Source organism: Haliotis rubra, unplaced genomic scaffold (genome assembly GCF_003918875.1).
Source record: "Haliotis rubra isolate DU_JTF1 unplaced genomic scaffold, ASM391887v1 Scf569, whole genome shotgun sequence".
Lineage (NCBI taxonomy): Eukaryota > Metazoa > Mollusca > Gastropoda > Lepetellida > Haliotidae > Haliotis > Haliotis rubra.
In genome coordinates this window covers 384862-396969 of record NW_025767267.1, presented here as the reverse complement: position 1 = coordinate 396969, position 12108 = coordinate 384862, and the positions used below count along the sequence as shown (strand labels likewise).

Sequence of the window (12108 nt, the reverse complement as noted above, 5' to 3'; positions counted from 1 at the left end):
TATTTACTTTTTATAGTTTAGTTTATTTTGGTGTCATGTGTACAGGTGGATAAAATACATATACATTCAATGTGTGGTACCCATTTCTGGTGTCCCTCGCTGTGATATTGCTGGAATATTGCTGAAAGTGGCGTAAAAACTAAACTCACTTATTCAATGGATGTAAAATGCTGCATCCCATTGGACTGAGTGTGATATCCTATAACATGGAACACTATTTCCTTCTTGCATAGTTATCCTTTGAAGAATACCAATTTTGAAATCTATTAATCTCCATGAACAAGGTTATGTGACACTGGTTCCCATATTTGGTATGCAGTGTTCTACCTTGACCTACTAAACTAGGTGAGGTGAGGTGAGGTGAAATTGGATTTAACGTTGTGCTTGAGAATATTTCGCTCATATGACGACGTGCATGCGTGTGTATGTGTATGGGCGTCTGCTTGTACTAGCCCAGACTCAAGCTGGTTTTATAGTGCTAGCCCACTAAACTAGGGGTCAAGGTTACCCTAATAATTGATTTCAAGGATCTTACAGCAGACAAGAGGGTTGTGTAAAGTAATAAAATGGACTAAACTGTTGGACATGATTACTTTATTTGCATACATTTAAATGTATTGACAAGAACTGGTACAATGATAATTATGTCTCGGGATGCAATATTGTCATCTATGTCTATTCTACACAACTGTGTTTATTGGATATATATTTCTGTGTCATGTATAACCCCGGGTAAATGTTCCTTGTAATTGCGTTCAGGTATATTCATAATTTTCATGACCAGGGCTCCAGATAATTTTTCAACATCAGGAGTACGTACTCCTTATTTGTTCAATATTGAGTACTGGAAAACCTAAGTGTACATTTAGAGTACTGAATGGAAGCTAATGGACTATCAGTAATCTTGTGTTTCGTTTCATATATGCACCACAACATTGCTACTCTTGTGTAAACAGGTCAATAAACAATAAAACAATACTTTTTTCAGATAAATACGTCTGTAAGTGATTCTAAGACCGTACACCATTGCTGTGGTGCGTATCTGCTACGTTTTCTAAATTATTTCCTACCGTATCGTGCATATTTTTTATCCGTACATACGCCGATACAGCCCTTATCTGGAGCCCTGCATGACTATACCCAATCTGCCATGACCTTGACAACAGTTATACAGTTATAGTCATGTGAAAAAGTTCGGTGTTTTTTAACGTCCCTTGAGTGCTACAACACAATCGGCTGTTGGGCAATGTGTGGTTTCAACAACACGAAACACCGCCTTACAATTTAACGCCTGGTGAGCAACAGTGTCAGCTGAAAGTTCCCATTGTTGGGTGAACCAACACTCAGCTCAATACCATACCAGAACTCCTCGACATTGCTTATATTGTACTCTAAATGGCTATTCAGTATTTAGCCCCTTCAGTACCTGCCTGTATGTACATTCCTCTGTATTTACCTGCCTATTGATATACAACCCTGTAGGGAGAATAGGAACCAAACAACCTGGACTGGTCGTGAGAGGTGGCCAGGTGGTCAGACTCTGGGTCATGTTTATAACGTGTTTTCGTATCTCAGTGGATGGGATCATCTTTCATGTTCACAATATCGATCATTGGTTGGTCGTCGTGTCTTGTTCAAATGAAATTTACTTACATGCTTTCATGATGATGTCAAGAGAATATTCGAAGAAGAAAAACTTTTATCCACGAATGATTGTGGTTATTGGGATTTGTTGTAGCTGTTGTTGATAGTGAAAATAATGAGACACAGAAAATGATCGTGCGGTTTATCCTACACCATTTTAACGCTGATAAAGCTTGATATAGAATCTTTGATGATGATGACAATGACTGACGATAATGATGACTATGGAGATGATGATGGCGCTGTAGAGAATGAGGGGCGGTGGGGTAGCCTAGTGGTTAAAGCGTTTGCTCGTCACGTGCAAGACCGGGGTTCGATTCCCAACATGGGTACAATATGTGAACCCATTCAGGTGTCCCCCGCCATGATATTGCTGGAATATTGCTAAAAGCGGTGTAAAACCCACCTCACTCACTCACTCACTGTAGAGAATGGCAACAATGACGATGATGTTAACGATGATAACTACAGTGTTGATGATGGTGCCGTCATTAACAATGATGAGGATGATGATGATGATGATGTATCAATATATATTTCCCCATTATTATACTGCATGATTATATACTGAAAAAATCGACTCCAAAATACCTATGAAAACACTGTCAGATTTGTTATATGAAAACCGTATTGACTTTTTGTTGAATTTTTAACTTTGAGCTCGTCCAAATTGTACGTGAAGCTGAACATTTCAACCAACAGACAGCTGTGGTTACTTTAGGGGTTGCATGTCCATGTCGCTTCGGGAAGTGACAGCTATGCACAACCAACATGTGACATGCGCAGCGGAATGTGCATTACTGAGTGTCCCACACACATAGACCTCACGTCACACCAGGGGAACAGCACATCTTGTCGGAGTTGACACATACATAGTGCATTAAAAACCCAAACACTAAACCTCGTGAAATGAAACGGGGGTTGTCAGTTTGAAGTTGTCGCTACTTCCGACACAACAGTTCATTCATTCATCCTTCCTTTCTTGCTCTCTTCCATCCATCCATCCATTCATTCATTCATTCATTCATTCATTCATTCATTCATTCATTCATTCATTCATTCATTCATTCATTCATTCATTCATTCATTCATTCATTCATTCAACCAACCATTCATTCATTCAACCAACCAACCAACCAACCATTCATCAAAAATGTCTTCACATCATTAAATTATCCAACGTGCATGAAATATACAACTGTCAATTACTTGAAACTGATTAGCAAGCATGACTGAAATCAGCACCATTCTCTTCTAGGTCCTCATCTGTTTGTTATCACAGTTTAGAATTCACAAGCTTATAATGCATTTCATAATCTTCATTTCAGTGTTGATTTTGTCGTCACATTTTGAAGGTGAATGTGGTGATATTGCTGAAAAACAATTTAAAGTGGTTCAAACTCAACTCACTCACTCATTCACAGTGATGTTGTTACCGACTACTGTTTCAGATCCCACAAACAAAATGTGCAAAGACTGCGAAAGTTATTCCATTCTGTTCGCTTTATCTCAAAGCTTCGTCCCTGGTGAGATTTTCGCCATAAGCATGGAAATATTTGCAATCATAATCCTGATAACAATAACAATAACCCTGCTCCCCTCTGTTCCTGCTTGTCTCGTGTGATCTAACAACTTTTACAACCTACTGCAGCGTCCGTGTCAGCATGTATAGAAAATTATCTTTTCATGATTTTTAATTATGATTTGAGATTTAGGCTTTATGATTTCAGATCTAAAGACTTGTTTTAAAAGATTTTCTTTTATTGTATATCAACTCAGTCTTGGTCTGAACTTGGTGTCACAATTCGTTGAGTTGTGTCCCTTAGTTGTTCTTGGATCTGCTGACCTTGGGTTTGAATCAAGGATGAGTCCCTATTATAATCCATCCATGAAAATCTGGAATAGAATTGGTCCTCAGCAACCCGTGCTTGTCGTAAGAAGCAACTAATGGGATCAGGCTCATTGACTGGTTGACACATGTCATTGTATCGCAGTCACATAGATGGTTGACACATGTCATTGTATCGCAGTTACATAGATCAATATACTGATGCTGTTGATCACTAGATTATATGGTCCGGACTGGATTATTTAAAAAACCACAGCCATGTAGCTAGAACATTGCTGCTCTGTAAACCAAATACTGGCATTAAACCCAATTTAATATATTTGAAGTGTGATTAAGAGTTATTTTTATCATTGACAATGTGATGTAACCATTTTCAATCATAGCCACTAAGGCTTAAAGAAAAAAGCTTGTGGTTCGCATTTCCCGACCGACCCTAAAGATTCCCGCCGAGCCTAACAATTTTACTCACCACATAATAAATTAAATTTATTTTCTGACACATGAGTAATGTAAAAATATTTTTCCAAAAAAACACAAAAACCTACCTACCTATCCTAGTTCTGAAATGTAGGAAATCGGAACCACAACATTTATTTTTTTGGGCCTAATACAATTCCTGCTTCAAGCCCCCAGTTTTCTGCTGCCTTTGATTGCCATCAACACTATTATATCATAGCAGAAAGAGTTGGTTAGCCTAGTGGGTTAAGCAGCTACTCTTCATGCTGATAACCCAGGTTTGATTCTCCATGAAGGTACAACCCAGACAAATCCTTGCTCCACTTCTCTTACTGGGAGGAAAAGGGAGTATTACTGAATATTGTATTGAAAGCAGTCCAATCTAATGCTGAAAGAGCGATGGCCTGTTTAACATTCACAGAGTCCAATTATTATCAAAAGTTTTGTGTAACCTTGTATGCAGTAACGTGACAAGCTGTATAATTCAGCAAGGTGTGTTTTGCCTTTTACAACTGAAATTGCACAATTACAGATTTATTTAACTAATTCCACTGGAGTATTCTTCAGCAATAATCAGTGGAGTCATTTTTGTGCAGTGTTGCTTCCCTTGTCCCAGCCAGGATCCGCTGATCAGAATTCCTGAATATGATTCTTTGTTGATAAGGACTATGCCTGACAAGATGTTCAGTTGCTTTGCCAAGGTGGCAACATTCGTGAGCTCTTGGGGCTTACCCTGCTCTTTTGGCTGATGTATCCATGAAGGCCCGGGTTAGAATTGATCTTCAATAACCCTGGATGCTTGACATAAGAGGCGACTAGCAGGCTCGCTAGCTTGGTTGATACATGTCATTTGTTCCCAGTTGTGCAGATCGATGCTCAAGCTGTTGATCACTGGATTGTCTGGTCTAGACTCGATTATTTACAGACCACGCCATAAAGCTGGAATATTGCTGAATGAGGCGTAAAGCTTAACTCACTCACTCACTTTTCGCTGATGCAGTTCAAAGGTCATCTTGAGCAATCCAGTCTATTATAGCTTCATTCTAATTTCATAAAAACCCACTAGCTGGTATTCTCTCATCTCTGATGCAGTTCAAAGGTCATCCTGAGCAATCCAGTCTATTATAGCTTCATTCTAATTTCATAAAAACCCACTAGCTGGTATTCTCTCATCTCTGATACAACACATGAAGTATCATGCTCATGCGCTTAAGTCAACCAATCTAAATTATTTCTGAAGGAAAATTTAGCATGGATCTGAACTCAAAGGTTCCTTTACTATAGTTAATTCTGATATGCCATGACTGATTAACTGTACAACTATGAAAGAATTTGGTGATCCTTTATTTCTTTTGAGCAGTATATTTTGAACAAACTTACCTTGATGGTACTGACAAGGTGTGATTGTCAAATACACTATTACAGCTGATTGACAATGAAATATTTACATATCATTATCCTTAATCTCGCACCACAGAATCATGATAATATTGATTGTGTTATAATGACAATGTATGATGGAATAATCATAATTCTTATCCTTAAACCCGCACCACAGAATCATGATAATATTGATTGTGTTATAATGACTATGTATGATGGAATAATCATAATTCTTATCCTTAATCCTGCACCACAGAATCATGATAATGTTGATTGTGTTATAATGACACTGTATGATGGAATAATCATAATTCTTATCCTTAATCCTGCACCACAGAATCATGATAATGTTGATTGTGTTATAATGACACTGTATGATGGAATAATCATAATTCTTATCCTTAATCCTGCACCACAGAATCATGATAATGTTGATTGTGTTATAATGACACTGTATGATGGAATAATCATAATTCTTATCCTTAATCCTGCACCACAGAATCATGATAATATTGATTGTGTTATAATGACACTGTATGATGGAATAATCATAATTCTTGTAACATAATAACAAATAATGACATTCAAATTTATTTAATCATTAATATTTCTTCTTTTATTGAAATACTGAATAACTCAGATGGTTAGAATAGATGAATGTATTATAAACAAAAAGTTACAGATCATGAATATTCATTAGATATGTTCATGAATTTGTGTGTTCAACCATTACTATGAAGTCACCAAGTGTTTCCGTTCATTTAATTATTTATCGGACACTGTGTTTGGCGACCTAAAATTTTGCCGGTCATAATGAAATTTGCCAGTTATATCCTATTGCCATACTGTAAGTACTCATTTAAAGTTATTTTTAGCCTGGGTATTTCCGAAACATAACAATTTTTGCGACCATGAAAGCACAGCCAAGACTGTCATTCGCTTACCCATGATTTTTTAAATTTTAATACATGATTATTTACCGGACACAGTGTCCGGCTGGCTTTCAATTTACCGGTCCCTAACAAATTGTTCCGGCGATTTTCAGGTATATACCGGAAAACGGAAACACTGCTTCATTATAAAATATTGTAATTCCCAAAACATTTCTGATCCTTAACTTGTTTGTTTGGTATATTTTTCATGCAAGCTATTCTAGCTCTTCAAGTTACTGAGAAAGAATGTCTTGATACAGAAATCCAATTTGTTTATCAGTTGTGTTATCTATATTTGTTGAATATTTTATGACGAAAGTAATCAAAATAGTTAACAGATCTGCAAGAAACGCTTATTTTAAAGCTTGTCAAAATGGCGATCTTGCAAACTGAAGCAGTGCAAAACATCTAAATAGCTTGCACAAGAATCATGTTACGTTTCAGCAAACCTATTGTAAAGAGAGACAAGAATTTGTAAAGACCCGACATATTCGGCTAGGTTTTGTCCAGGAAAACCCAACACTGGGGATTTACATTACGTGTCCCTTACAATAGAAAAAGACGTGGATTTTCAATGAGAGATTGCATGGGCTTGATATGAAACCCCAAGCTAACCCCCACTGTTAGTTTAACCACCTAACCGGAGACCCAGAATTGTGATTGAAATTGAATGGCAGATAGCATGGACGAAAGAAACTGATTTGATAGCGTTTTGTTCGTCTTTTGTCACTGTCCTCAGCATTGGCTGTTCTCTGAGACCTTGTTCTTTGTGGCAAGGGGAATTAATATCGAAAGAAACACTTTTTGAATTTTTTGGTTTGTGAAGTAAAAGAATGCAGAAATTTACTTGAGATTCTAAACCATCCACTTGTCAGGCAAAATGGGAAGAAAAATATTTTGATCAAACTTGGGATTTATAGAAGTTTGTATTTCCTAAATTCTGAGGTGTTTTAAGAGATAATGTAGAAATATGCATTTAAGCCTTACCTGAGTTGCCTAACAAAAACTTTATATCCTTAAGTTTATGTAAATTAACAGAAATTGGGAGATTTTCATATTTGTTTTGTGAATTATTACTTACATTTGCTCCAGACTTTGGGCTGATTATTGGCTTCTCTTCTGGTTATGACAAACCCCTGAGAATATGTTCAATCTAAAGACAAACTTGTGACATGAAGTGCATCATGGGGAATAGAACATGATTTAGTCAATTTTAATTTTATGTATTTGAGCACCATTAAGATAATTTTTAACATGTTTGTATTTTAGAAGCTGCTTGATCATCTTATTTTCTTAAACTTTCGTTTGTGAAAAATATTTTGTTTTGGATGCATTAACAAACTAGCAGCATGTGGTTCGATTTTTAGACTTGTTTCTAATGGCGTGTTTATATTCTTGGGGACAAATAACATTTTAACTGGAGTGAAGTTGAGCATTTGTTTAAAGATACGATGAGTTGATGTAACAAATTGAACATTCCTATTGACATGATTGTAGACATTTGTAAATGGATAAATTAGCAAGTTATTAAAATTATGTTATGGTTGTAATATTATTTCAACATTATATTTTGCTAAGATGCTTGTATAAATTCTGTTTCTACAAACAGAAATGTGGTAATAATTCTGTTTTATGTGATAACCTTTTTATAGAAATATGATTTATAACTGAATCATTTTCAGCGTGTTAAAAAATAAGGAAATGTTTTCAAATGCTTGGCACGAGGTCCTCCTCCTGTATATAATTGGAATATTTTGTGTGTTTCAGCTTGAGTGAGAGCTATTTCACTGTTCGAGGTGCAGCTCTCATCCTACCTCAAGGAGAAAGGCCTCGGAGGTCATCGAAAAAGAGCCATGGTGGTAAGTCCGAAAAACTAAATTATGGACATGCACATACATGCTCACTCATAGTGTAAGTTACACACGGAGAGGGAGTCAACTGCTTTGAAGACGATATTGTCAACTGTTTGTTAGTTTGTTAGTTTGTTGTTCGACACCACCTTCACCAGTTGTCCAGCTATATGGCGGTGGTCTGTAAATAATAATCGGTTCTGGACCAGACAATCCAGTGATTGACATAATGAACATCGATTCACACATTGAGATAAGATGATTTATTACCCACGTGGTCAACGTATGGGTAGTTGCATACTAATCTCGTACGTCACACGAGTGTCGTATCGTGTTGACCTGTGTCGTAAAGACTTGACCTGAGATTCTAACGATTTGATTGGATAACCGATGACCTCTCAATTAGGTCACATTCTGACGTAACTATTTTTTCATTCATAAGAAACATGTGAATTCATTCATTCTACAACTTAAATGCATTGTGGGAATGTAAACATTGCGAACGTTTGCCGTGTCGCTGTTTAATTGTGAGTCGAACTGAGACATTCAACCGAGAACATCTGTGCTAGAACTGGTCTTCACCAGCCAATACTTGTTGAAGAGGCAACTAACGGGGATTGGGTGGTCAGGCTAACTGACTCATAGAGAATACTACACTTGGTCTCATTACATACGAATTATACGAAACTCGTGACCTTCCTATGGTATCTGACCTTGCTTTCGCTCGGTCAGATACCATAGGAAGGACACTCGTTGTCAACTGTGCTATTCAATAGAATGTCAGTCACCATGTTAAATATAACATGCCTTCATACCCATACAGGGGAGGTAGGGTAGCCTAATGGAGGTTGGGTTCGATAGACCCGGGTTTGATTCCCCACATGGGTAAAGTGTGTGAAGCCCATTTCAGGTGTCCCCAGCTGTGATATTGGCAGGAATATTTCTAAAAGTGGCATAAAACCCAACTCACTCACTCACTCATACCCATACTGCAGAAACTGCTGTTCATAATATACTATTCACACTTTGCTAAGGATCAAATCATGGATTCAACAGAAAACTATGATGTGGGGTCAAATTTGGTTTAAATATCTTAGCTTATTGTAAGCATGGATCCTAGGTTTCAGTATGTCATTGCATCTTGTGGATCCCATACCTGCTATTGACAGGTGTTGTGTACTTTTCAATGACTCTTTCCATGATTTGCAAAATGGTTGATTGGTGCCATGAAAACCATTTTTATGGTTACTCATGTATCAAGTGCATAAGGTTAGATTAAAGTGACTGTTTGCCTAAAGAGGGGTTACCATATTATTATTTATCCAGTTTTAAATGGATACAATTTCAAATTATAAATCTACGTTTAAGTATAGTTGTGAATTTTTGTGATCCTTAGCAAAGTGTGAGTAGTATATTATGACTATTGCCTGGTCCAGACTGAATAATTTACAGTTTGGAATTCTGCTATGTGCAGTGTTACACAACAAACATTCAGTTCATAGTAAATAGTGATCAGTGGGGTATTTAAATGATTATGTCACTTACCATAACATAATTTATATTGATTGATGGGTACAATGTGTGAAGCCCATTTCTGGTGTCCCCCACCGTGATGTTGCTGGAATATTGCTATAAACGGCGTAAAACCAAACTCAGTCAGTATATTGATTGAATGCCAAGTAGCTTGTAGTGAATGGAAGCATAAATATCAGTTTCACCCCTTTTGTTAAGGATTGCCTGTTTTCAAATATTTCTAAAACTTAATCCAACTTCCTCAATTACACGGAAGAAACCCACGGAGGCAAAACGTCAGTTCACATGACACCACTTTCCTCACAAGTCTCCATCCAGCTTTCCATGACGGAAAAAAGGAACTTTACGTTTCTTTCCTGGACGAAGACGCCAGCGAACATGCCTCGGTATTGACGAGGGGCACAGAGCATATTTGTGGTCTGGTCAGGTCACCTATTTTCCACATTGCACCACTGGACTTTGTTTTCAAGATAGAAAGCCTGTTTCTAACAAATAGTCTATGTTTGAGTGCTTTGTTGTCAGGGGTCGTGAACTTTTGATACTTTTTAGGCACTACTGTATTAGGTAGTCGAGGTAATTGCTGACTTTCAAGTCTTTGTTTTTGGAAATAATGGGCCTTTATGAAGTAAATGACTATTGTGTATGCCCATTAAATGTAGCACTGAGTAGTATTGAGCTGGATAATGGTAGTTTGTAAATAATCGAGTCTGGACTAGAAAGCTAGTGATAGATATGATGAGCACTGTCCAGCATCAGAGTATGCAAGTCTAGAATGATTGGGCAAGGCTAGATGAATTTAAAAAATGTTCTGGCTCCATTTGAATTTTTAAAATATTTCTAAAATTTAGTGTTAGTCCAGTCAGACAAAGCCCTAACCGCCTCGGGGGCAGTGGGGTGGTAGCCTAGCGGTTAAAGCGTTGGCTCGTCACGCCAAAGACCCGGGTTTGAATCCCCACATGGGTACAATGTGTGAAGCTCATTTCTGGTGTTCCCCGCCGTGATGTTGCTGGAATATTGCTAAAAGCGGTGTAAACACCCAACTCAGTCAGTCAGACCTAACCGCCTTGGCCCCATTTAAAAAACATCTTAGTACTAAGGTGATCTAACTTCCATACTTTACAAAGACTTATGATGATTGTAGTGGTAAGATTGCTGAGAGGAACAGAATGATGAATGACAAATTGCCACATGCGATTAGACTTATACTAACTCTATTTTTAGTACTTTACGTTAGAAACAAAAGAAAAAAGTAGGGGTAGCATTGTTCGAACAGAACTTAGAATTTCATACACCCAGAAATTGTTCAAAATTATTATTATTATTCATTAAATAATTAATTAATTTTTTCTTTTGAGGGAAACTATCATGTGATAAGATTGTTTTTTGAGAACTGTCATAAATACCTGAAAACACAAGAATATTGCAGTGGTAATGATGACAATATGTGACCATATGCCAACTATGTACAGAAACGGTTACATAATGCTGAAAGTGCATGTGGTGTGAAGTTCTTCGTCACAATACTTTGTCACATGTATTTACATAAGTGCCCACTGTTGACCAAACCAATTTGTGCAGATGCAGAATATTTGTAAAAGTATTTATCATTATGTCCCCATATCAGACAAAATCCATCATAGTTTAGACAGTGAATGTCCCTTTAATTCCTGTTCAAGTCAATTTGTCCCACAAAAGTCAACAGACTTGCCTTAAGGTTAACTCCTGTAAACAGTTCTGGTTTAAGTCCATGTCACCCTGCTAGCAGACCCCTGTCATGGGTACTGAGTGCAGGCGCACAAATTGACGGTACACACCTTGGGACGACTACGCTGGGGTCCTGGACCCTGTTTCACAATGTGATCATGGCACTAGGGGTATCATAACTCCCGTACTTTAACACAGATGGCCCTGGGTTCTGTTTCACAATGTGATCATGGCACTAGGGTATCATAACTCACATACTTTAACATAGATGGCCCTGGGTCCTGTTTCACAATGTGATCATTGCCATAGGGTGATCATAACTCACATACTTTAGCATAGATGGCCCTTGGTCTGTTTCACAATGTGATCATGGCACTAGGGTATCATAACTCACATACTTTAACATAGATGGCCCTGGGTCCTGTTTCACAATGTGATCATTGCCATAGGGTGATCATAACTCACATACTTTAGCATAGATGGCCCTTGGTCTGTTTCACAATGTGATCATGGCACTAGGGGTATCATAACTCACATACTTTAACATAGGTAGTCCTGGGTCCTGTTTCACAATGTGATCATGGCGCTAGGGGTATCATAACTCACATACTTTAGCATAGCTTTACCACTCTCATAGTCATAGGCGTAGTGATTATAGCAACAAGTCAAGTGTTGAATTGTATACACCTTGAGACTCCTGATTTGACATTTGTTTACTCAGCATGATAAGGATAAAGACAGATTCAGGTGACTAAGT

The 12108-nt window shown here is 37.5% G+C and overlaps 1 protein-coding gene across 1 annotated transcript in view; it reads left to right on the top strand.

Annotated features, from left to right (window-relative positions):
• The window catches only part of LOC124254218, an 88614-nt gene that overhangs the window by 62387 nt on the left and 14119 nt on the right, over window positions 1–12108 (top strand). Inside the window, 2 exon segments of the mRNA XM_046688106.1 lie at window positions 3096–3170; window positions 8032–8123. Coding sequence (XP_046544062.1) covers window positions 3096–3170; window positions 8032–8123 — 167 coding nt within the window.